The following is a 26,359-nucleotide window of genomic DNA, read 5'->3' as shown; positions in this document are numbered from 1 at the left end:
GCAGAGGCCTGCTGAAGGCAGTGATCCCCAGCATAGTGCCCATGTCCACTCAGGCTGAGACAGAGAGTAGGGCCTGAGAGTCGAGGAGTGACCCCCGTTCTAGCCTTAGAGTTGCCCCTGAGCCTGTCCTGGGGCAGGACTGACATTCAGTCTAAGAGCAGGATCTGCGTTGGTGCTCATCTGGGGGAAATGGGGTCCCACACCTGTCTCCCCAGGCCACCCGGGAGCTGGACAGGACTCTCCCGAGCTGCTCCTCACATCACCCCAACCCCCCTGCATGCAGGGTGCCCACAAGAAACCGTGCAGGAGTGGACTAGGCAGGGAAGTACCTGAAGACCTGTATACCCCAGCCAGCAATGTAAGTGAAGAAGCGGGGGGGCAGGTCCCGGGATGGGTTCATGGCATATCCTGTATTCATGCCCAGGGATATGCCAATGACAACAACGAGGATGCCGATCACCAGGGCCTGCGTCCCTTGCAGTGCTGGGTTGTTCTCCTTGTCCGTGATGGCGAAGAGACATAGCTGGAGCAACCCTGTCACCAGCACCTGGGGAGCAGACACCGTGGGAGCCCCCCCGGGCCCTTAGCCAAACCACAGAGCTTCAGCAGTGCCCCCAGCCCCAACCCACAAGCAGAGAGCACAACCAGAGTTCTTGTCCTTTCTCCTGTGAGGGCTGCCTGCTAGGTGTGTGTGGGGGGGTGGGGGCTGGAGGAGGGGAATCCACGCGGGGCCACTGACCTCATCCAGGAAGCCCCTCCACAGCGTTGAGTGGTCAGGAAGGTAGGTGGCAAAAATGCTAGCGGTGGCTTTGGGGCCAGTCACTGTCAGACGTCCGCCCGAAAATTCGATAATGGCTGCTGTGGAGACACAGACTGAGTGTCAACCTGCCACCAGCTAAACCCCACTGGAGTCCCAGGATTAAGGCTGTAGGATCCAGGGGTGGGGAGCTCCTCCAAGGCTTTCTCTCCCAGATGTTTTCACAGACGAGGACACTGGGGTTGGATCTGCCCATGTTTCAGAGGATGAGGCTGAGGCCAGAGATGAACAACCCAGGGCAGGACACTCACTGTAGAAGAGGCAGTAGATGGTGGCAGCAGCCAGGAAGGAACCCAGAAACTGACCCAGGATGTACACAGGAAACTTCTTCCATGACATGCGGCCTAGTGCACAGTTGGTGAAGGTCAAGGCTGCATTCATGTGGGCCCCTGCAGGGAGGGGCAGAAGTGTCAGAGGTGTGAGAACAGAGACAAACAAAAATAACGCACAATATGAGAGCAGGGCGCCTGGGTGGCTCAGTCGGTGAAGCGTCTGCTTTTGCTCAGGTCATGATCCTGGGGTCCTGGGATTGAGCCCTGCATCAGGCTCCCTGCTTAGCCTAATAATAATAATAACAGCTAGTGTTTATGGAGTGGATTCATTTAATCCTCACAAAGACCCCACGAGGCAAGGACTACCATCCCCATTTCACCATTAAGGAAAGTAAGAGACAGAAGTTAAATAACTTGCCTAAGTTGACCCAGCTAGTAAAAATGTGGGGCCTGGGGATGCTTATGAAGATTCTAGATTCTGGGCAGAGAGGGTCAGAAGAAAGGGGTTCAGGGTGTTCTCCCTCCCCCCAGGCCAGTGAGTATTGGGTTTGGGTGGACTTAAGAGAAGGGGCTGCCTGGAGGTAGGCAGGCAGAGCCTGCAGAGGACACCTGGCCTTGCTGATGAGATGGGGCCCCGGCATCACTCACCAGAGATGTTCCCTGCCATGTGCACTCCCATGGTGACTCCGAAGCCAAAACCCAAGTTGACACCGAGGAAGCTCCCAAGTTTACCTCCTAGAACCATATGGGCCACGGAGCCAAGGCCAAACACCTGCAAGGAAGGGCCTCTGAGGGGATCACCTGCACAGAAGCCCCAACCTCACAGGAGGACTCGGGCTCAGACTGGGTTCCTCAACCCTATGCCCCAGGCCACCATGTGTTGCTGCTGAAGACCCACTGTCATGCCCTCTTCCTCCAGAAATTTTCCTCCCTGACTTTCCTTGACGATGCTACCAGCGAGAGCTGAGTGGGGCTGTATAAGGAGCTGGGAGGAAAAGTGGCAGTGTGAGGGGCTCTTAAGGACACATCCAGGCCCCTAGACCCCAAGCCCACCTGATGTTCACGGTAGGGGTAGGGCTTCAAGGAGGGCATGGCCGGTGTGGATAGAACCCCTCAGAGTATCTTATACTTCAACCTAACCTGTAGGAAGTTTCTTCAAGGGATCTTCAAACTTCTGGCCTGGACTGTGCCAGAACCCCATCCCCTACACACATAGTGGCCCCGGGAGCCAGGGGCCTCCTTTGCCTTCAGCAACATTTCCAATGCCCTTGGGTGTCATTTCTGAACTTCTTGCCCTTGCCCATCGTTAACTGTTGGATCGCCTCAGAAAATAAACCCCACTGATCCCCTTCACAGGGAGATTAGAGGCCTGAAGCTAGGCCCTCACTTAACCTCCTGCAGCTCCTACTGGAATCTGCCTTCCCCTTTAGCTCTGGTCCTGTGCCCAGCTTCTCTATCCCTCTCCAGTCACTTCCCTCTTTCCTGTATCTTCCACCCTCCCCTTGACAGCTCCCAGAGCCTCGGGTCTCTTCCTTCCTGCCATGGACCCCTGGACACCCCCTCCCTGTGTGATCTAGGGTCTAGGAAAGACGCACTGGCTGGCTCCTTGATCCCTTCCTTAAAGCTCTCCCTCTTCAATCTGGCTCCGGCTTCCACATGTCACAGACACCAAAAGTCTCCCCAAGGGCTCCAGTCTCCTGGACATTGTCTTACTTGATTTTGCTAACTTTGACCTTCTTAACCACTCTGGGCTTCTGGAAAGTCCCTCTTTGGCCTCCATGACATCTCTGTCTCCTCCGGTTTTCTCTTACCTCGGCAGCCTCCCTCTCTGCAGTTCCTTCCCACATCCTTCTTCCTTCATCTGCCTCATGAATATGGATGACTCCAGAGCTCCATCCTTGACCCCTTTCCTGTCTCTCTCCCGTCACTCTTCCTGGGCCTTCTTACCACGTCTATGGCTTCAGATATGCCTGATGCACTAAAATGCCCAAAACCTCCACCTAGGAGCTAAATCCCTACCTTCAAATACCTGCTGGGACCCTGGGTTTTTCAAAGGCGTCTATGGGTTTTTCAAAGGTTCTATGTTGAAAGCTCACCATCTCCCAGAAAATGTGATCCTCATCCTATGTTCCCCATCCCAGTCGGCCAAGCCAGAAACTCAGAAGTCACAGGTGAGAGCTTCCTCCCCCTCATCCCCCACACCAGTCAGCTCTGCCTTCATTCTATCCAGATCTCACCCAGCCTCCTCCTTTTAGCCAGAGTGACCTTTCTAGCAGAAAAATTTGATCGTGTCTGCCCTTGTTCAAACATTTACTGGCTCCCCTCCATTTCTAGGATAAAGTCCAAACTCAGTAGGGCACCATTTAAGACCCTGTATAATCTTATCCCTTCTGCCTCTCAGTTTCCGATCTGCTCCAGTGTTCTCTATGTTCAGCAACAGTATTACTACTAAACCATAATCACCACTTCTTGATCACTTACTGTGTGTGAGGCACTTGTAAGCAAGTTGTATCTATCACCTCCTTTAACCCTCACACCACACCAGCTTGTGCGTTACGTGCTCTTCCTCTCCCCATTTGACAGATTGTTAACCAAGTCCTAGAGAAGCTGAGCGGCTTGTCCAAAGCACACAACCCGCACGGGGTGAGCCAGGATTCGAATCTAGGCAGTCGGCTGCGCCAAACAGCCTCACACCAAACCACCACACTGCTCCCTGCGTGCCTTGTTTTTGAATGATTCTGTGGTTTTGCATGTGCTGTTCCCTCTGTCTGGAGTTCCAGATGCCAGATTCTGAAAACTCGTTACTCTAAAGCCACACCTGGAAAGCACCTCCTTTGAAAATTCCCTGTGCTTTCGATACGCTGTCTCTGAGGGACCTATAGATATCAAGGCTGCTGGAAATGGAAGTCTAGATTCATCCTCCAATATGATGGCCACTAGCTACACGCAGCTTGTAAGTACTTGAAATGTGGCCAGTCCAAATTGAGACCCACGCTAAGTGTAAATAAAGTACATGCCAGATTTCAAAGACTTAGTAGGAGAAAGAGAATGTAGAATATCTTATTAATAACTTTATATTGATTACATGTTGAACTGGTAATAATAATTTGGCTATATGGATTAAATGCAATAATTTTTTGAATTAATTTCACCTGTTGCTTTTTACCTCTTTAATGTGGGGACTAGAAAAATTTTAATTACAATTTGAATTTAATTACATTTCAAAAAAGAAAGCCTAGAGAATTGTGGACATGGGAGTTCTAGCTGAGCCTTCAGGGAGGATGAAGGTAAGAGGATGGTTGACTATGGGCTGCCCCATGTAGGTTGGCGTCAGAAACCCCAGATGGAGCAGGTGTTGAAATGGAAGAGGAACAAAGGGAGAACGTGCCCTGGACATGAGAGAGCAGCAGAGCTTCCCAGGAGGGTGTGGTCCCCAAGGCCACATGCAGCCTCCAGGTCAAGTGCATGAAGGCCTGAAAAGCATCCCTCTGGATGTGACAATCTGGCAGGCCTTCGTAATGTGCTCAGCACAGCATCATCAGGCCATGGGAACAGAAACCGGGTCCCAGAAATTGAGAGGTAAGTAGGTGGTGAAGAAGAGCTGAAGGTACCAGTGCAGTCATCTCTTTGAGAACCTGCCTGAGGAGGGAGGGAGGGAGAGCATGATCATTGAAGGGGCTCACAGGGGAAGGGAGGAATGTTTGGTGTTGTGCCGGTTTAAGTAGAGAGACTTCAGTGTGGCAAGGCTGGGAGAAGGAGAGGCTCTGCCTCAGGATGGAACAAAGTACCTGAGTGGACTGGAGGCTGGGACTCGTACCGGAGTGGGGGGTCCTCCATGAAGGAGGAACCCCGCCCTCGCCAAGGAGGGGATATGTGGATGTGCAGGTAAGTGGAGCCTGGTGCTGCAGGGACAGGTGGGTGAGGAGCCAGACGCAGGAAGCCTGCCTGATGGTCTTCTCTGTCAAGCTAGCAATCCAGCCATTTGCTGATTTTAAAAAGGCAGGGGAGCAGAGTACAGAGCAGCTCTGGGAAAACCCGAGAATAAGAGGAATTGCCTGCATAGGGTAGGGGAGAGAGAGTTGAGCAGGGCCACGTAGGTCCCCCAAGGGCTCTAGGACAGGTGCAGGGGAGCCCAGACGCAGGAAAACTTAGGCCAAGGGTAGGATGAGGCAGGAGAGGACAGGGCGTAGGGTGTGAGGCCAGATGGGGCAGGGCGTAGGGTGTGAGGCCAGGACGGGCTGACAGGAGGTGCGGAGGCTGGAGCACACATGGAGGGTCTGAAGACCGAGGGTCCACACTTCCAAGCAGGAGGGCAAAACCATTTGCTAAAAATAATGAATGAGTCACTAAACCCCACATGATCTCCTGTGTCAAGGTTGCCAACTGGCAGCCCATGGGCCAGTCTATCCAGAACAAAGGTTTTGTTTGGGTACCTTGGTTTTGACCACCAAAGAGAGAGTTTCAGGCTCTCTTGAAAAATCAGAAGCCCAGGCAACGCTAGCCTGCGTCCTGCCCTGTGTGGTGACAGTCTGCTGGGCTAGTGGCAGAGATGCCTTTGCGCAGGCCGGCACTCCACCGCTTGCCACAGTCCCCACCACTCTGACTTCACTGTCTGGTCCCCATGGCGTGTACATTGGCAACTCCTCCCTCTCTGGTTCCTGTCGACAACTGCTTTTCCAGGGCCCTAATGGCCCAGCTCCTCCTCTCCGTGGTGGGTGGATGTGGCCCAGCCCATTCCAGTCCCCATCGCCACAAGGCCGGTCCTGAGCACAGCACTCTGGGAGGCTCCGGAAGAACAGTCCACTTCCCTCATCCTGGCTGCAGTAAATGCGGCCCAAGGTCACACCAGTTTTTCTGGCAAAACCTTTGCCCTGATGACTCATTGAGCTTCCTATAACCAAAAAAGCCCCCACTTCTCGGCACAGGCCCAACAACTGCGAACAACAACACAATGTCCTATATGAGCTTAAACCTCAGAGTTCTTTTGTAAGTGTTATTCCCCTTCCATCCTCACAACAGATCTGCCTGGCAAATGTTTCTGCTCCTGTTCTACAGATGGGGAAATTGAGGCCCAGAGACTACCAAAAGCCTGAAAGTAAGGGCCTTACCTCCGCTGGGGGAGAATAAACAAGCCAGAGTGTTGTAAATCCTGCCACAGTTAAGCTAAGGGATAGAGAGTATAGAAACTAAGGGTCAAGGCTGTGATATTAGGTTGGACTGGATTTGATCTTAACTTAAAATGTGACGTTGGACAAATAACTTAGTCTCACGGAGGCTCAGTTTCCCCACCTGTGAAATGGGGATAATGAAAGAACCTCCCTCGTAGGAAGAGCACAACGCTTTGCTGTGCGGATTTGAGAAGATACTACATGTAAGGGGCTGGGCATCATCGCGCCTGGCATACAGCTCAATAATAATCTCAAAAAAAGGAAGAGAAACAGGGACATGGGAAGGCATCAGTGCATGGAAGTGGTGCCGGCTTCCCCTAAGAGCTCTCTGAGGAGGTGCCCTCTCACCTCCATGGTTCCAAGGTTTAACAGCCCTCACGAGGCTGGAATGTCTTGTCATAAATGAATGACTTTGCCCTGGATTAAGGCTGGACACCATCCAGTTACTGTCCTCACTGCTCAGGAGTCAAAACAGGAAGGCAAGTAATGGGGAAAGGGAAAAGCACAGGAGGCAGGGAGGGGAGGGCAGTTGAGAGCACGTGTCACGACAGAGACCAGCACATATGTCCTGCATGTGTACTGGGTGTCTGCCAGCTTGATGTTAGTGTCACGTTTACTGACAAGGAAGCTGAAGTTTTAAAGAGTCAAGACACTTGCAAAAGATCACACATTGAGAAGACAGCAGGACTCAAACAGCTCCACAGCCCATGAAGATCTGATTCAACAATATGCTTAATAACTGACAGGACAGGGGCACCTGGATGGCTTAGACAGTTGAGCATCTGACTCTTGCTTTCAGCTCAGATCATGATCTCAGGGTCATGGTGTCGAGCCCCGCATCAGGCTCCAGCTCAGGGGTGGAGTCTGCTTGAGAGATTCTCTCTCCCTCCCCCTCTGCCCCTGCACCCTGCTCATGCACTCTCTCTCTCTCTCAAATAGACAGAGAAATACATAAGATCTTTACAAAATAAAAAATAAAAAACGAGAAGACGGACTCAGCCGCGGAGAGACCAGCTCAGGTCCAGCTGGTGACTCAGTGGCAGAATCAGGATTCTTAGGTCCAGTGTCTCCTACACTGTGGCTCGATGCACACTCACACACATACTACCGGTAATACTTCCTCCTGTGCACACACATAACCACATGCACTCAGGCGCTCTCGTACTCTCTCACCCCCACTTCCATGTTGGCTTTCCTTCCCAGAGCTGCCCCTTCTTTTCATGGACTTGGGGCCTCCATGAGATTCAGACAGGGATGGCTACAGCTTCAGGGCAGAGGCGGACTGCTGTAGGTGGCGAGAGGGGGGGTTTCTAAGAAACCTCACATCCGGGTGCCTGGGTGGCTCAGTGGGTTAAGCCGCTGCCTTCGGCTCAGGTCATGATCTCAGGGTCCTGGGATCGAGTCCCGCATCGGGCTCTCTGCTCAGCAGGGAGCCTGCTTCCTCCTCTCTCTCTCTGCCTGCCTCTCTGCCTACTTGTAATCTCTCTCTGTCAAATAAATAAATAAATCTTTAAAAAAAAAAAAAAAAAAGAAAGAAAAAGAAACCTCACATCCCACCTGCAGTCTGGTTTCTGCCCCATCAGCCAGTAAAAGAGCCCTTGTCGAGGTCCCCGGTGACCTCCATGTTGCTAATCCCTATAGTCCCTTGCCAGCAGCCACTTTCTCTGGCCTGTCTGCAGCCCCCCACTGCTGACCACGCCCTCCCTGTGGACCCTCCTTTCTATAGCAACACCCCCTTCTCCTCCCACTTTTCTGGCCACTCCTCTTTAGGGTTCTGTCCTCAACTTATTTTTCTCTTTCTGTGAACTCTCACCGGACACTTTTATAACCACCATCCATATTCTGATGAGCTCTAACGCCTTACTTGCAGTCCAGGTCCCTCTCTTGAGCTCCCAGACCTCTATATCCAAGCTCCCAGACACCTGGCACCTCACCTGAGCACACCCAAACTGACCTTGCTTCTCACCCTGAAGTGGGCCCTGGGCTCCAGAGTGGCCTCCTCAGCACTCACCCTCATCTGCTGCTTGCAAAGTCTTGGTTCCTCCACAGCTCCCTCAACTGTGTGCTTTCTCCTCCATCCCTGGACCAGTCATCACCCTCTCTCTATCCTAGGTCAACAGCCTCCTAACTGCTTTTCCTCCCATCAGTTCTGCCAGCTCTGCTAAGGCTCACACTGCATCCCAGACACCTTCTAAAATCCAAATGTGAACACATCACTCCCCAGCTTGAAAACCTTCCACACCTCTTCATGGCTCTCAGGATTCTCAAAGCGTGGTGCTCAATGACACTTCTCTCTAATCTCTGTACTCTTAGTTTCCCTTCTCTCCAGTTCCAACCATGCCCCCTGACACCTGCACCCCAGCCCATGGTTTTGTTCTTTCCCCACATACTATGATCTCTTTCTTTCCCAAAAAGACAGCCAGGAAAAGAGAGCTCTCTCTTTACTTTCTCATGCTTCTCCTTGAGGAGCCCAGCTCCAAGGCTGGAGAAGGGATAATGTGACCCAGGGGTCAGCGGTGGGGAAGGGGTCATGGATTGCTTTCACCGAGCCCCACCCTCCTGAGGTCCTGAGGTTCCTTTCCCTCCCTCAGAACCCACCCAGCCCATGCCACCTACCCACTCACCATCATGACATACGTGCTCATGAACTCGGCCAGGAACTCTCGCACCATCTCCTTCTGCATGATTGCTTGCATCCTTGTGATTACCGTGGGCGATGAGACCATCTTGGAGCTGCAGGTGGACATGGAGCAGCAGCCCAAGCCCATGGGCAGGAAAGAGACTCGAGTGTACTTGCTGCCATCGGCCCTTTAGGTCATGGCTGAGTTAATGGGTAACCCAGAGGTTACCCACACACACCTCCTCTTGCCCAGGGCAGCTGGTAGAGCTGGGATAAGAGACGACTGAGAGGCACAGGAGTGTGGAGAGGGACTGGTGCTAGATGGCCAGGCTAGGTCCCTTCTTTCTGGAGGGGACTGGACCAGTGGGAAGGGTGCACTAAAGAGGTCATTCTGCAGAGAAGGTAATGGGGAGCCGAAAAGTGCCATCTGCGGTGCCAGTGAGTCCCAGAGGAGAAGCAGATCGGAGAGGACAGGCAGAAGAGAGGGCTCAGCTGCCCGTCAGTCTGTCTGCCTGCCTGTCTGCAGGAGCCAAAGCTTTGAGAACACAGGCCAGGCATCAGGCAGGACTTTTTAATAGCGAGGCACTTGGCAAACACAGGGTGTGGCAGAGTCCGCTCAGGGCTCCTTAAACACTGAGGCCTGAAACTTGCATCAGGTTCTGCCAGAGGGGAAAGTATCTGCGAAGTACAGCAGGCTCGGCAACCAGGTTGACACAAACAGACTTCTGTGCGCGAATGAAGGAGTGAACAAATGAGAGAGGGAGGGAGGCAAGGAGGGACTGGGTCTTCCCCTCTGTTGTATGCTCACCTGCCCAGCACAGGGCCAAATACAGAGCAGGTGTGCAATAGATATTGTCCACTGAATAAAAACTGGGGAATTTATCTGTTGTACTCTCCACTAGATCCCCAGAATCTCCTACAGGGCCTGGCACATGGTATATGCTTGACAAATATTTGTTTAATAAATGCATGGTTGGATGAAGAGCTAGACCAAAAAATGAGTTACAGGTCCCATCATCTGTTGGGGGTGGGGTAGAGAGTTCTGGTTTGGGGAAGGAGATGAGGTCTGGAGGCTAAAGAGGAGGAGGAGGGGCTACAGAACCCTCTAAGTGTGGCCTTAGTGCTTGTCAGACTGGTGACCCGGCTCCTAATGAATGCCTGAAGCTGACCCCAGCCCCTCTACTGCCTCCTCCTCCTGGGATAACAACATCACCCCCACCGCACCCCAGGCTTCCCGAGATTTCTCCAGCCCTACAGCAGCACAGAATTAGTAAAGGGAGTAAGAATCGAAAATCAGGCATGAATAAAACACCTTCCATTTTCCTGGCTGAGACCATGTGTTTAATCTCACCCACCCGGGTCCTTGCTCTGTCCTTATCCCAGGAAAACCAGCCAAGGGCTGAGCATATGGAGGGGTATATAGAGCCAAGGGACAATTTACCAATGTCCATCCAACTCCAGCTCCCGTGCAGCATCTTGGTGGGGCACGGGAGGGGGGGTCTCTTTGCCCCTGTTACCAGCTTCTCAGCTCTGAAGAAGGGCCTGTGAGTAGCTTGAGGCAGGTAGGTACCGAAGATGGTCCTGGGAAAGTACCACGGAAGTAGTGGAGAGGTGTACGGAGCAGGAAGCCAAGGACACCAAGAGAACTTTCCAACCGTCACCCCTTCCTCCTCACCACACAGCAGGTGAGACACAGTAAGCAACAAATCAACCAGCCACTCACCCAGAGACTGATCAAATGCCTACGACAATCAAGCACCATCATAGAAAACATGGTCAGGACCCCTGCTCTCAGGAAGAAAAACTCTCAAGAAGAAAAACAATGAAGTAATTACTATAAAGCATGAGGAGTGTTGCCACAGGCGAAAGGCGGGTGTCACTGGATTGCAGGGAGAAAACAAATGACCTCGAGGAGGGGCGTGGGAGGGTCACCCAGGGAAGAGGAAAGGGCTGGGAGTGGAAGGCTGGCCCGATGAAGGAGCATCCTGGGAGTCAGGGGAAATTGGGCCTTGGAATGGCATGGCAGAGGCTAGCTGCTAAGACAGCATGTAGACGGACTCCCCGAGGATGGGCTGGCAAGAGAGAGAGAGAGAAAGTAGCGTGAGGTGGGCAGAGAGGGCATAAGGCCAGACGGCAGAAAGCCTCAGGGCCAGAAGCCAGTCAAAATGACACACTTCGTGTTTGGCTGAAGAGGGAAATGGAGAGGGAAGAGCCAGTGATGTCCTCAGGACGTGCAGAATGATCATCAGCAGAATGACAGGCGAGCAGAGGAGATAAGCTGCAGGCTTAGGCAGGGCATGAGGATTCCCTCCAGCTGTGTGGAGTTTGAAGAGCCTCCTGGACATCTAGGTGGAGATGGCCGGTAATGTGGAGGCAGCTGGTAGTGTCTTATTTACAGACACACGTCCGGAGATCACAGGTGGTCATTTGATCCTTGGGCAGAGATGAGATAGCTCAAGGAAAGGGTGCAGAATGAGAAGAACCGGCCTACAAGCCAAGAAGCTAATGGCCAACCTGATCATTATCTAAGTACCTGCCTATGAAGGAGCTAAATAGCTAATAACTCACCAACCAACCCTTCAACTAACTACTTATCTAGCAGCTTGGCCAGCTAACGGAGTCTCCTATTCCCCAGCTCATTTAATGACCTAATCAACCAACCACCTGTAAGCCAGCCGGGCCCCAGCGGTCCGTGTACAAACCGAGTCTCCACCCTTGGATCACTCATCTAGTGGGCCTCATGGTTAACGGCAGCGGTGAGGGGTGGGAGGTGAGGCCTGCAGAGACTTCTGAAGAGTGTGGGCAGGTGGTGGCCTAACGTGCCTGTGAGGGAGGAGGGTCGAGGGGGAAAGAATGGTGGGAGTGAGCACAGTCTAGACATTTTAGGAGATGCGACCTGATATAAGGCATGGGGAGACAGAAGTGTCAAGGGCAGGGTCTTGACTTCTGGCGTGAGCAGTGGAGGAAGGGATCCTGGGCTGAGCTGAGGTCATAGGAAGAGGAGTGGGCTTGGGGTATGGAGGCTGTTTTCAAAGGGACGCCAGTGGAGCTTTGGAAACAGTGTCTAAGGCCCCAGAGAGAGTCCAACACAAAGGGGAGCCATTCATTCTGTCTGTCCAGGAGTGCAGAGACAAAACTCTCTGCTCACACAGAGCTGGCAGGCAGCGATGAAATGTAATAAGTACATTAGCGTACTCTGGGGGTAGTGCCTGGGTGGCTCAGGCGGTTAAGCGGCTGCCTATGGCTCAGGTGGTGAATCCCACATTCAGTGTCAGTGTCAGGCGGTGCTCTGCTGAGAGCCCGCCTCTCCCTCTCCCTCTGCCCCTCCCTCCAGCCCACTTGTGCTCTCTGTCCCTCTCTCCTAAATACATTTTTAAAAAATATTAGAAAGAAAGGAAGGAAGGAAGGAGGTAGGATGGCCTATGGAGAAAAATAGAGCAAGGAAATGGGGTGGGGTATGATTTTAAGTAGAGCAGTTGGGGAAAGCCTCATCGAGAAGGTGACAGAGAGGAGGAGGTGAGGGAAGAGCACTGCAGGCAGAGGGGAAATCACTGAAGGATTCTGAGCATATCTGAGGGAAAGGAAAGAAGCCAGTGTGACTGGAGTGGGAGACAGCAGGGACAGCGTGGGGGAAGGTCAGAGAGGAAACCAGGACTAGAAGGGCAGGCCCTGGGCCGTTGCAAGGACCTTGGCTTTTATTGTACCCCAAAGAGACTTGAGCCCGTGAGGGTGAGAAGCGGTGAGTTCAGTTCTGTTGAGCACCACCTACATAACGGCAGCTGGAACCCACTCACCAACTCCTTGGCCCTCACCCAGTTCTTTCTCAGCCTTCTGTCACCCCAGGGCCCAGCCTAGGACCCAGGAAGGAAAGGCCCTTCTTCTAAGCCTCCTGACCCAGAGGGGGAATGGGAAGGAGGGGGGTTGGGGAGGGTCAGCTGCCATGAGGGAGAGGCAGAGAGTAGGGGTGTGCAGGTGGGTGGGGGGTGAGAGGCAGGAAGAGGAAAACCAGTGAGTAGGGTACTTACCGCCTCTTCTTATCTCTGTGAGCCATGTTCCGTCTTTGAGATTTTTAGATGCTGCAGACCCAAAGAGAGGTCATTAGGGCTAGGGGACACAGCATTTGGCCCCACATTCTCACCAGACCTCAGCCGCCCAGGAGGGAAGACACAGGGACAGGTCCTGCCAGTTCCAATCCCTCAACCAGCCAAGCTGGCAAGGAGGGGTGTGGCTGTGCTTCAGCCAATGGGGAAAGGCCCTGGAGTCCCACCCCCTCACCCTCGCCTGCCTCGGGACCCCTGGACCAGGCCCTTCACAGGTCCTCCTGATCTCCCCAGGTTGCCAGCTTGGACAGTGGAGATGCCCGCAGCCTCCCGTCAGTGGTGCCACCCTCACATATCTGGGTATTACTGCCTTGAGTCTAACCTCAAGCCCTCTTGCTGCTGACTTAAATTCTGATTTTCCAGGGCCTTTTCCTCGAGTACACACACACACTCACAAGTGAAGTCTTGAGAATTCATTTAGTCCATGGTGCCACCTCAGAACAAAGTCCACCCTCTTACCTTTCCTGAATATTCCCCAGCGTATTCCCATTGTCCACACAAATGACCACACAGAGGTAACCCTTGAGTTTCCCCATTCTGTAAGTCCCCTGGTTCTCTAGCCGGATTCCCTGTAGCTGTAGCACAAAGGTCACATCCCTAGTCCTGACTGCAGGACCCTGCAACCCCCAGCCCCAGCTCTTCAGGAGGGAACTCCCAGGGGAGAAACCACTCCAGCTAAGCCAGCAATCGAACCATCTCTCTGATCTGCATGCCTTCGGCTTTGGTCCAGGATCTGGTCTGCCTGCTCTCCTCCTTCCTTGGCCAGCGGTCTCCTGACACCCCAGCCCTACACAGCCTCCCGGCCTCTGCGGCACTGCTGTTCCCCCCAGTAGTCAAATTCCAGGTAAGGAAACTAGAGCCCAGAGAGAGCGTGGGACATGCCTATGTCACACAGCAACTCAGGACTAAACCAGAACCAACATTTTGGCTTTTAACTCCCACCTGGAGTTCCTTCCCCAGCTAGTCCCATGGTCATCTCTCCCCCCAACAATAGGTCCCCCAGGACGTAGCACTGAGGCTTGAGCCGAAGGGGAGGCCCCCTGTTCCAGCTCTGCCTGGAACCCAACTCACTCTACTGAAAGGCCTTATGTTCCTCAGTATCCACCCTGGCAGCTTCTCAGTTACAGGAGGTCTTGGTCTTGTTCCTCCATGACTGGCCCGGGCTCTGGCTGCACCCCCGGCTGGGACTCCACTGTCCCTGTGTCCCCAGCCTAGAGCCCGCCTCTCGGCCCCCCCTTGGGGTGGCCCCACGTGCTGCTCTGCTCTGCTCCTCCAGGGGAGAGGTCAGTGGGGCAGGGGTTTGGCCCGTGCCACTTGGGCCAAGTCCAGACACACTGCCTAAAATAGCATCCCCTCTCCTGCCAGCGGCGCCACGGAGACCAGGTTCTGAGGCAGCCCTTGTGAGGTCAGAGGTAGAGCTCAGGATGGGTCCCAGAGGAAGGGCCTGTCCTCCAAGCCGGGTGTCCACCCCAAAGCCAGAGCAAGTCCTTCCGGGGCCCCAGGCCTGAGGGAGGGCACAGAGGCTCTGGAGCCCCTGGCTGTGGGAAAAGCTGTGCAGAATGGGAACTGGAGATGGGAAGATCTGGAGATCAACAGCCAGGTGGAGGGGTTAGGGAGGAGACCTAGTTCAGTCCTCAGGAAACCCCCATTCTGGAGAAGGAAAGGGAAACTCTGGCCCCTCCCCGTCTCAGGGGAAGGAGGACACATAAGCCATGTTAGCAGAGAAACCCTGCTCTGAAAAGGGAGACAGAGCCAAGCCTGGTCTTCTGGGGTCCCTCGTCTATTGGCAGAAAGAAGCCTGGGCCGCCTCCTTTGGGAACCCCCATCTGAGCAGGGGAAGGGAAAACCTATGCCCCATCTTCGGGAAAATGCCTCCCTTGGGAACAGCAAGCAACACCTCTGTGAAGGGGCCAAAGCTGGACCAGAGTATGGGGCCCCAGGGCAGAGCTGCAGAAACTTAGTGGCTAAGGTGGGGTCAGGAGTAAGCTAGGGGATTAGCTGCCATCTGAGTGGACTTCTGGAGCCAGGGCATTACTGGGCCTCCAAGGATGGGGCAATGTGGTGTTTGAACGGGTGACTTGGGTTGAGACACGGGGAGTGGCTGCTGGTCTGCAGACTGTGAGGAGACCTGCCAGGGGGAGTGGTGGGCAGTGGGCAGTAAGTCCGGGAGCACTGAGGCTGGTGGGGAGGCCATATAGGATTGGGTTGCCCAAAGCTAGCTCTGGTAGCAGAACTGTCCTCTAGAGGGTGCCAATAGACCAAGCCAGGTCTGAACGCACATTGTCCATGTCCCAACCCCAAATTGCCCTGCAGGTCACTCTGCAGGGAGAGAGGCAGGGGCAGGCTGCAATCTGAGGGCTTCCCGGTCAGAAGCTGTCCTTAAGGAGCAAACTCTTCCACTGCTGCCCCTCCCCACCCCCCCCGCAACTGAGGCTCTGCCCCTCACTCCACTCTGCAGACTCAGGTGGGCTCAGGATAGTAACTGCTTCTTTTAGGAAGGGAGAGATGTAACCTTTGGACATAGGAGACACCTGACACCTGCCTTTATTCCTTTCTGGTGTGTATTGTCAGGGTCAGAGTAAGGTAAGGGTCAAAAGTGAAGCTGGGGTCTTGGATGAGGGCAGTGCTTGGGTGGACTTGGATTGGGCGGATATCAAGTTGGTGAAGGAGGGACTCAGGATCCATGTTGGTTAGTGAGGGATCGAGACCTTGGCTCATTTACTGGGCAAGGTACTGGGAGACCCAGATGTAGAGAAGACAGTCGGTCCTGTCTGTCTTTTATGAGAGATGGGTAAACAGCAGGTGACATAGGAGACGCCGTGATAAGGTGGACGGAATATAGGCAGCAGCTAAGCCAGCCTGGAGGGAGGCAAGAATCATCTGGAAGAGATGACAGGGAAGCTGAGGGCTCCAAGGTGAGCGAGGGAGGGAGTGGTGCTGGTGGTTATTTGAAGTCATTTGAACCCCGGAGGGGTTGTGAGAAAACCTAACCCATTCCGTGAGTGGCTCACAGAGGGCTAGAGAAGTGGCTCCGTCCTGCCCTTGGGCCTCTGTTTTCTCACCTGAGAAATGGGCTGGGAGGATATGTGGTCCCTCCCACCCGGGTCCAAGAAAAGGTTTAGGGAGGCACAGTGGCCCAGTAAGTAAAAAAACAAAATTTAGTGGAAATGATAAATGGGTTGAAAATGAAGTGGTGGGGCACCTGGGTGGCTCAGTGGGTTAAGCCGCTGCCTTCGGCTCAGGTCATGATCTCAGGGTCCTGGGATCGAGTCCCGCATCGGGCTCTCTGCTCAGCGGGGAGCCTGCTTCCCTTCCTCTCTCTCTCTTTAAAAAAAAAAAGAGAGAAGTGGTAATATTAGTGTGCTATAGGGCAAGTTGTCAAACGTTGATGTACCTCTCAGCATTTAGTCCTTCTTGAAGAAATTTAGTTTTCTTATTCTCATTTTGTCTGCAATACTTTTTTTTCCTTTGCTAGTGAAAATTTGGAAATAACCCAATGCTTATCAACCTTCTTCTTCTTCTTCTTTTTTTTTTTTTTAAGTAAGCTCTAAGCCTAACTAACATAGGGCTCAAACTCAACCCCAAAAGCAAGAGTTGCATACTCTACCAACTGAGCCAGCCAGGTGCCTCTCCACCTCCTGTTTCTTACTCACTACACTAAAAATCTTACAATGTGAATTGGTAACTGGGGACATTAATGTTCAACCTAACTGAAAATTTAAATACTTATGAACACATAGCCAAGCAAGTCGAGCAGATATAATTGTCTATTATTGGAGTGGAAATTTTTTTAATAGAAAACAAATAAAAAGAATCTCAGATCCTTTTATTTTATTCTTTTTTAAACTAAAAGCCAAGCCAAAGGAACCTTAAAAGACCCATTTTCCCTCTGTGACAACTATTACTAACATTTTGGTAGATTTCCTTCTAATCCTTTTATATGTACACATATCCCCTCCCTACTTGGTCAATAATAAGTAGAATGAAACTTATTTTGTAAAGGACGTTTTTCCTCTCTAACATTATTGAGACTATCTTTCCATGCTAATAGGTCTATATCCATATCTTGTATGTGACTATATAGGACACAACTGTCCCCTATTTTAAATGTTTCCAATTCCTCCCTATTAGGAACAGCATGGGGCAGACACAAGAGGCCAAAACCCAAAATTAGGAATGAAAATGCAAATAAAAGTTTTTAAAAATCAGAATAAGGTGGGGCGCCTGAGTGGCTCAGTGGGTTAAAGCCTCTGCCTTCGGCTCAGGTCATGATTCCAGGGTCCTGGGATTGAGCCCCGCATCGGGCTCTCTGCTCAGCAGGGAGCCTGCTTCCTCCTCTCTCTCTCTCTCTCTCTCTCTCTCTGCCTGCTTCTCTGCCTACTTGTGATCTCTGTCTGTCAAATAAATAAATAAAATCTTTTTTAAAAAATCAGAATAAGGAAAGAAAACTGCCAAAAGATGTTAAAACTTCTCTGAACTTTCCCCAAAATATCCACCAAAGTGTTGTGTAAAAAAACTAATCATTTCAGCTAATTATTTGTTTCAACCAATATTCTATTTGATTAACTTATCACACAAACTACTTTCTGTCAAATTGTTTAAGGGGTGTGTGGGTAGCTCAGTCCATGCTGCATCTGCCTTTGGCTCAGGTCATGATCCCAGAGTCCTGAGATTGAGCCCTGAATTGGGCTCCCTGCTCAGCAGACAGCCTGCTTCTTCCTCTCCCTCTGCCTGCAGCTGCATTTGTGCTCTTTATCTGTCAAATATATAAATAAAATCTTATAGATTTTATATATATATATATATATATATATATATATATATATATATTACTATATATATTTCTATTTTTAAAATAACCAAATTGTTTTACACTTGGGGTTTTTCAGACTCTTTTGAGCCACCGAATACGGTGTATAACTTAGGAGCCTGTGTATCAATCAGTAAGAAAGAAAATGCTCTGGCTGAAGGAGCAGGGATGGCCGTGGGAACACAACACACGTTCTTCAAGGGACCCTGGTCTCTCTGAAATCATTTGAAGTCAGAAAGAAAAAAAGAAAGGGCCCTTAAGTCTCACCCAAGTAAGTGTCACCTTTCGAACACTTGAGATAGGGAAACTGAGATTCAGAGCAAGGTAACAACTTGCTCAAGATCACCCAGACCTAGAACATCCAGATCAGGGCTCTGTCCCCTGCTCTAGGAGGCCAGGGCCCCCGACTTAGGAGAACCAGGGGCTAGGTTGGGGAGGGATAGGCGCACAAGCAGGACCCAGGACAGTAGGTAACCTTGTCCTTCTCCAATGACCAGACTCCCCTTCCCTCAGCCCAGCCTCTCATCCTTTTCAGAGTCATACGTGGGTGTCCAGGACAGAAGGGATAGAGACCAGTGAAGATAGGACCAGGAGGCACAGCCACTGGCCCAAGGACAAATGAGGAACCAGAATTCAAAAACAATCCTGTTCCACTCTAAGGCCTATGTCATGTTGCCTAATTTAGCATCAGAAACCAGGCACAGAGCTCAGGCCTGCTACTTCCCAGTATGAGCTAGAGCTATCAGGGAGGGCCTGTTAGTGGAGGCAGTCTAACTGACAGAATTTGGAGGATAATCCTGAGGGAATTTGCATGTGTGAGAAGCATTTGTGTTTTTGTGTATGTCTGTATGTGAGCATCTATAAGTGTGAATGGACAGGTGTGTATGTATACCTACATATCTGTGTCTGGCCTTGCATGTGAAAACCTCTGTGGGTATACACGTACACACGCACACACACACAAACACATGGAGTCATGCGCACATTTACATGCGCCCATTCCACTGGGTTAATATTTTCCTGCCTGCGTCAGCCCAGGTCCCAGTCAGCAGGCAGCTCACAGCAGGAACGTGCCCTATCTGATCTGGTCAGGAGCTGGGGGCCTGGAACAGGGGGCTCGGGGTGGCAGGGAGCCCATCTCAGTTCCCCCAGAGAAAGCAACTCTCTCTCTCCACTCTCCTGCTCTGCCTGAGAAAGGAGCCACGCCCAGAGGCCAGGCAGCTCCAATGTGAGATGACTTCCCTATCTCCCAACTCACAGTAGGGACTCCCGAGGGGGCAGCCTCCCTGCCTGCCTCCCGAAGGCTAAAGCCAGCTGCTACCTAAGTTACCTCCTGCCTCCCTCACCTTTGCCCAAATCCTGAGGCCTTTCCACACAGAGACGTGCCACTGAGGACAAACAAGGGTAGAGACCCTAAGGAAATGCCCACAGGGTGCCTCCCCCCTTCAGCAGGAAAGTAGCTTTAAAAATGACTGAGCTAGCGTGTGGGAAGGGGGGATTTAATTTACAGCTTTTGGGGCATACAGTGGTTGCGCAAAGAGCCTGTGCATAAGTCTATGTGGGCAAGGCCTAGGGCACAGGCACCCATAGGCACTGAGCCTCAACCAGGAAGGCTCAGCAGAACACGGAGACCCCAGGCGGGGTGGGGCCTCCCAGTTCCCAGGCATCTCCCAGTGTCAGTGGAGGTTCTTGCCAACCCTACCCTGGTCCCCGGAGAGAAAGCTGGGCCAGACTGGGCTGGACAAGCAGAGACAGTGTCTTCTGCTCTGAGCACAGCCCAGGGTCCAGAGTGATTCAAACCTAGGTGTCCTGGTGCTTAGCCCAGCTTGAGGATGTCCTCAGGCATCTCTGTTTGGGAGATGCAAGGAGGGAGCACAGAAGGAGGAGGAGGACTCCCAGGACGGTGAGTGCTCCCCACAGTGCAGACTTAGAGGCTTCTCACCTCCCTCAGACTCCATCTCTGGGCAGTTTCTTTCCCACCCTGTGGCCACATTCTGACCTACATGCCCTTGTCACCTTTGCCTTCTTGGGCCCCTTCCTTCACAAAATAAAATAAATAAATAAAATAAAAATTATATTTTACAAACACATTGCTGTAAAGACAAATATATCAGTGTTGTGTATTAAAACCTTTTCTTCAACTGAGTTCATTTTTTAAATTTTAAAACAAAACATATTTTTGTGGGCCCTTAAATAGAATATCTTGGCAGGCACAGCACCTTCTGTGTCCAATGGAAAAGTCAGCCCCAAACGTCCCCAGTGTCCTCTCCCACCACACAAATGCTGCCATCTCCCCAGGCCTGTCGCCTGCCCACATGTCACCCCACTGCTCTAACATCCTTCTCTTGTTTTTTTTTTTCATTCATCTAATAAACATGTCTACCTTCACCAGCTTCAGTCTAGCCTCCTCGCAACTTCTCCCAAGTCTGTCCATTCTAGTTTCATCAGTTTCTCTTTTAGGAAATATTTTATTTTTTAAAAGATTTTATTTATTTATTTGACAGACAGAGATCACAAGTAGGCAGAGAGGCAGGCAGAGGGAGAGAGGGAGAAGCAGACTCCTCACTGAGCGGGGAGGCTGACGTGGGACTCGATCCCAGGACCCTGGAATCATGACCTGAGCCACCCAGGTGCCCGAAGCGCCCCATTTTTTATGAAATATTTTAAAACAAACTCAAGCCATGTTGTTTTCCTCCTACATTCTTCAATATTCATTTTCAAAATATATGAACATTTTCTTAAATAGTCACAATGCCATACCTAACAAAATGAACAAGCCCATGGAATTAGAGAGTCCCCGCAATTATTTCAAAATGTCTCTATGCATTAATTTGTTGGTTGGTTTGAGTCAGGATCCAAAAAGCTCACACATTACACTGGGTTAAGGTCTCTCTTAAACAGCTGCTCCCCATCTCCCTTTGATTTGTTCACGTCACTGACTTGTTGAGTAAACGTGGTTCTGTGGAAGTCCATGTTCTGATTTTGTTTGTTGGTTCTTTGTGCTGCCATTTAACTTCTCCTTCTCCTGCATTTTGTAAAATATGCAGGAAGTTAGTTTTAACGGTGTGAGGGGCAGGCAGAGGAGCAGAGGATCCTTTATCCTGTAGATAGTGCTCTGTGCTTTCTTTCCTGTTCAGAGATAATGTCCAATTGCTTGGTGAGGCTGACCAGTCAGTAGGTCCAGACAGATGCTGCCTGATCCCTCCCTTGTCAAGTTCCTCATCAACCATTCCCCTTCTTTCATTTCTACCTAATCAACTTCAAAATCCTTCCACAGTAGAAAAGAAGGGATCTAATAATGGTGGGGTGTCAGGTACCAGCATAATTATAATGAAGAGGGGAGTCGGGATCAGCGATGCCTTCTGGGAGGGGTGAAAGACTGAGGTGTTGGCAGAAAGGAGCAGTGGAAAACCCAGGGACCTCCTGTTCTATAACCTGAGTCTGGGGCTGGTTTGGGGTTTGGCTATTGAGGGGGGCCTCCCCCATCCGGGTGGTAAGTTATGGTTCATGGCTCAGGTTTATACCTGGGCAGACCTGAGCTTGAATCCAGTTCAGCTTCTTCTTCTTCTTTTTTTGAAGATTTTATGTATTGGGACGCCTGAGTGGCTCAGTTGGTTAAGCAGCTGCCTTTGGCCCAGGTCGTGATCCCAGCATCCTAGGATCGAGTCCCACATTGGGCTCCTTGCTCAGCAGGGAGCCTGCTTCTCCCTCTGACTCTGCCTGCCTCTCTGTCTGCCTGTGCTCGCTCGCTCTCTCTCTCTGACAAATAAATAAAAAATCTTAAAAAAAAAGATTTTATGTATTTATTTGATAGAAAGAGAATACATGTGGAGGGAGCGGAAGAGGGAGAAGCAGGCTCTCCAGTGAGCAGGGAGCCCAATGCAGGGCTTGATCCCAGGACCCTGGAATCATGACCCGAGCCAAAGCAGATGCCTAACAACTGAGCCACCCAGACACCCCTCCAGTTCAGCTTCTTAACTGGAGCTAGGTGACTTTGAGCAAGACATTTGTGTGTCTTCATCTGTGCGATGGAGATCTACTACTCCTCACCTCAAAGGGGCGTTGGAAGAATAGACTGAGTTGGTAGGTGGCGTGACAAGTGCCTGGTAGAGAATAATCACTCTGTGGAGAGGTGGAGAGGATGCCTGTTTGAGAAAGCGACTCTGCACCTCACCCGTGTGCCCTGACCAACTCTTGCCTGACTCCAGGGCCAAGCCAGAAGGGCTGAGCGCGGAGTACACGACCCTCATTCCACAGACAGCAAGACCACAGCCTGTGGACTTCCACTTAGACTCCAGGCTGCTCCAGCCAGGTGAGTCTGGTCCCTCCGCCCTTCCCAGGGCAGCGCGGCCACTCAGCAACCTGGACTTGACTCCCTGGTTGCCCTTTCGGGTCTAGGGGCGGGGCTGCCCCAGGCACCCTACAATCACTAGCTCCATCAATAAGCAGTCAGCTTCCCAGGCATCTGGGGGATCCAGGCGTGACAGGGCCTGGGACAGGCCGCCTGCTGGGGATGCCCCAGCCTGATAGCATATTGTGCCTAGCAGGTGCACAACAAACATATGTTAAGAGAACTGAGCTCCACCTACCCTGAGTGGAGAGGAATAGGTTGTCAGGGAGGGTGACTATGCCTGTGGGTGGGGCAAGGGAGCATGTTTTGGGAATCTCGGGAATGTGGCTCCAGGATCCTGAGCCCTGAGGTGAGCAGCTGGGGCAGGGCACAGAGCCCCAACTCCAATCCTGCTCATGTTCTAGACTGTTAACCGAATCCCTACCTGCTTCCACTCACAACCCTGGCCTCCACGTAGCAGCAACTGTTGCGGGGGGGGGGGGGCAGTCAGAAGCATCCCCTCTCCCCAGCCACCACATCCTTTTTACAGCACTCATTAGTCTGAGCACTAGAATCTCCTGCTGATGATCTCATCTCACTTCTTTGACCTGGGTCCCCTGGAGGCACCCCCATGAACCCCCTCCTCAGATACCCCATAAGATATTGGCAGGACCAGCCTTAGCCCCAGGGTGCTGCTGTGAGGGGAGACACATGGCTCCATCCTGCCCAGCCTGCACACCTTCATTGTAGCTTCCAAGTTTTCTTTTGTATATCTCCTGTGCAGCTTCTTTTTTGTGTTGTTGACATTAGTGCTGTCTGTTTGCTCTGGCTAAGCCTACAGCCCCAGGATGAAAAACTCTAAACGCAGGAGGTGTGAACCTGAAAGACAGCAATCTGGGGGTGGAGACTGGGGGGTGGGGGTGGGCAGGGAGTGAAGAGAAGGGAGTGAAGAGAAGGGATGGAATACGAGAGAGGGTGAGCTGTGAGCTGGTTCCCAACCTCCATCTAGGGGGCACTGCTTTTCCTCCCTTAGCAGGCAGGCAGGGCTGGGAGGTGCAGAGATGGGTAGGCAGACTTTCCCAGCCTCACCAAGGGCAGGTCTTAGCCTGTAACATTAATTGGTTTTGAAGCTCAGCCCTGGAACGCTAAAGACCTCACTTCCCCAGGAGGTTTGAACACCCCTTGTAGGGCAGGGTGCAGGTCCCCTAGAGGTCGCTACCTGCTTTCACCCCCTAATCCTACAGCTAAACAACACAGGGAATGCTGTCCCTCCCCTTGTGAAGCCCCTAGACCAGGCCTTCCAAACGTTTTGTCACCCAGCAGCCTCAGCCTCGAGAGGTGGCCCTGGAGGGATTATTGCCCCTCTGTGCTTTATGATGAGAAAGTTGAGCCCCAGAGAGGACAAAGGGACCTCTCCAAAGTCACTATGAGAAAACCTGGAGGAGAACCCCGGCCTCCCAGGTCCTAGCCCAGGCCCTTTGTCCCACTTGAAGCATCTCTCAGATCGTGGAGCATGATGGGAAGGCAGCCCAAGGGCCCGGGCACTGGGGCAGGGGCCGGCACACCCAGACATGGGTACACACATACACTGCATGTCAGCACACACAGTGCCACCCAAACCAGGGGCACGGGCAGCCCAGGGCTGACATGCCTTCCTCATATCCCAACAGAGCAGACGTCACACAGACCCTCTGTCCTTCCTGCCCTCAGAGGATGAGAGAAAGCTCTGGCTCAGTGCCCACCCATCACACTCACTGCTCCTGACCTCCATGTGTGGCATGTAGGGTGTGCATGTCCTCTCAGGGCTAAGATGGGGGAGCCACCCTGGCCTGCAGCCAGGAGCTTAAGGGATAAGCTTAGGGAAAACCACTGCTGTCACCATGGGCTTAGACTGCCCGGCCCTGCCAGCTGGCTCCACCAAGCCCTCCTCGGCGTGGATGAGCTGTCACCAGAGAACCCTTCTCACCTGCCAACCACCCAAGCCTCCTCTGGTGGCTCTGAAGCTGCATTTCTCTTTCAGGGAGAGACCTGCACCCATGCACATGTGTTCTAGGGAAACCTATGTGCTCCCCCACATCACTCCTGCCTCATAATGTGCCCACCCTCCACACCTATGGCCCACATTTCTGTGTGGCTCTGTGTGGCTGTGTGCCCAGGGACTTAGCAGCCCATATACATAATCAGACATGGGCACGCATCTCACACACAAGCGCATAACACAGAATATACCCTACACACAGGAGCACACAAGGGCTCCATTCCAAACACCCCCTGCCCCTTCCTGGACCAAGGTCATATGAGGGTGAGCCGTGAGTCACCTGCCAACCTGTGGGACCTGCTGAGCCAGCAGAATGGGAAGCCCCAAGCTGACAGATGTGGCCTCAGGGGACCAACACCCTGCATGGGGTCCGCCCTGCCACCTGCCTCCAGCAAACCCCAATCCCCCATTTCCCCCAGAAAACACCTCTATTCCTTTCAAATTTCAACTTTATATATATATAAATAATATTTTTATATATGTATCTGCAGCTGAGTTGTCTGTCACTGTGCCTCGAAGGCTACCATCGAACTTCTGCCATACAGGCGTGGGAAAAACCAAGATGGTAGCAGGACCTACTGGCTCTCCTCTCCCCTGTCCAAACCCAAGCCTTCCATCTATGCCCCTGCACAGGAACCCTCTCTGTCCATCATAATTCACACCTCTCGCTCCTCTTAGCTGTATATACTTGAGCCGAGAGCCCCACTCTGGGCCTGGGCAGTCTCACTGCCCTCTCCCTCCTGTGTACTCCTTTTTGTTGTTGTTGTTTAAGATTTTCTTTATGTATTTGAGAGAGAGAGAGAGAGCACAAGCAGAGGGAGGGATCAGACAGAGAGGGAGAAGCAGACTCCTTGATGAGCAGGGAGCCCAATGTGGGGCTCCATCCCAGGACCCCCGGATCATGACCTGAGCCAAAGGCAGACGCTTAACAACGGAGCCACCCAGGTGCCCCCGACCCTTTGTATTCCTGCTCAGGGGATATGTCCCTGAGAATTCAAGCTCCCTGAGGATGGAGGCACAGTCCACAAACAGAGAACATAAGGGCAGAGTAGCACATGTGAGTGTAACACCCAACAAATGGGGGAGCCTAGTAAATGCCCCCTTCCCTGGCTCCTCGTAATCTGTTATCACCACCAACTCAAGTCCCACTGCTCTGAAGACTGTTCTCAAGGTCCTACTATATTCCAGGCATGTCTGTGAATATATAGTCAACTTTGTGCATGCGTTAAGATAAAAAACATTACTCTAGGGGCGTCTGGGTGGCTCAGTGGGTTCAGCATCTGCCTTCAGCTCAGGTCATGGTTTCAGGGTCCCGAAATCGAGCCTCGCATCGGGCTCTCTGCTCAGCGGGGAGCCTGCTTTTTCCTCTCTCTCTGCCTGCCTCTCTGCCTACTTGTGATCTCTCCATCTGTGAAATAAATAAATAAAATCTTAAAAAAAAAAAAAAAACCAACAACATTACTCTAGGTCTCATTATTTTCCTAGTCTGAAAATGTGACCTCTAGTGGTTGAAGGATAGCCTCTGAAGACTCCTGGGTTCCAATCCCCCCTCTGCTGCTTGGCGCTTATTTAACCTCTCTGTGCCTCAGCTGCCTCAGCTGCCTCAGCTGCCTCCTCTGCCTACATGACGTCACTGAACAAGGAGTTGGGAAGACGTGAGTAGCAGCGCACCATTATACAGCTTCTCCATCTTAAAGATGCAATTGATGTAAACAGGGGCGCCTGACTGCCTCAGGCTATGGAACATGCGACTCTTGATCTCAGGGTCATGAACTTGAGCCCCACATTGAGTGTAGAGATTACTTAAAAATAAATAAGTAAAGGGGCACCACGGTGCCTCAGTTGGTTAAATGTCTGAATTCGGCTAAGGCCATGATCTCAGGGTGCTGGAATCGAGTCCTACCTAAGGGCTCTGTGCTCAGCTTGGAGTCTACTTGTCCCTCTCCCTCAGCCCCTCAACCCGCTTGTGCTCTCTCTGTCTCTCTCTCAAATAAATAAATAAAATCTTTTAAATAAATAAGTAAAATTAAATAAATAAATAAATAAATAAGTAAATACAGTTTTTAAAAACTACAATTGATGTAAATACAAGAGCATACACAATAGTCAAATGCAGTAAGAATTAGAAAGCGATGAGTTTATTACCTTTGTTTTAAGTAATTTATATTTAGGGGTTCTTGCTGGCTCAGGTACAACTCTTGAGC

At 51.7% G+C, this 26,359-nt stretch overlaps 1 protein-coding gene across 8 annotated transcripts in view; it reads right to left on the bottom strand.

Annotated features, from left to right (window-relative positions):
- The window catches only part of AQP7 (aquaporin 7), a 43,336-nt gene that overhangs the window by 2,123 nt on the left and 14,854 nt on the right, over positions 1-26,359 (bottom strand). For 2 of the 8 annotated variants that reach the window (XM_059142073.1, XM_059142072.1), the window contains exons 3-8: positions 12,903-12,953; positions 8,882-8,990; positions 1,738-1,861; positions 1,069-1,206; positions 740-858; positions 330-547 (exon numbers count right to left, since the gene is read on the bottom strand). In XM_059142073.1, the coding sequence (XP_058998056.1) occupies positions 330-547; positions 740-858; positions 1,069-1,206; positions 1,738-1,861; positions 8,882-8,990; positions 12,903-12,928 (734 nt within the window). In that variant the 5' untranslated portion in view covers positions 12,929-12,953. Of the gene's footprint in view, positions 1-329; positions 548-739; positions 859-1,068; positions 1,207-1,737; positions 1,862-8,881; positions 9,041-10,318; positions 10,343-12,902; positions 13,077-14,048; positions 14,340-26,359 lie in introns of those variants that run through there. The other 6 variants (XM_059142069.1, XM_059142076.1, XM_059142071.1 and 3 more) reach the window with 5 other exon arrangements.

Source organism: Mustela lutreola, chromosome 12 (genome assembly GCF_030435805.1).
Source record: "Mustela lutreola isolate mMusLut2 chromosome 12, mMusLut2.pri, whole genome shotgun sequence".
NCBI classification, from domain to species: domain Eukaryota; kingdom Metazoa; phylum Chordata; class Mammalia; order Carnivora; family Mustelidae; genus Mustela; species Mustela lutreola.
The sequence above is the reverse complement of the archived record's forward strand: the minus strand, read 5'-3'. Positions and strand labels throughout refer to the sequence as shown.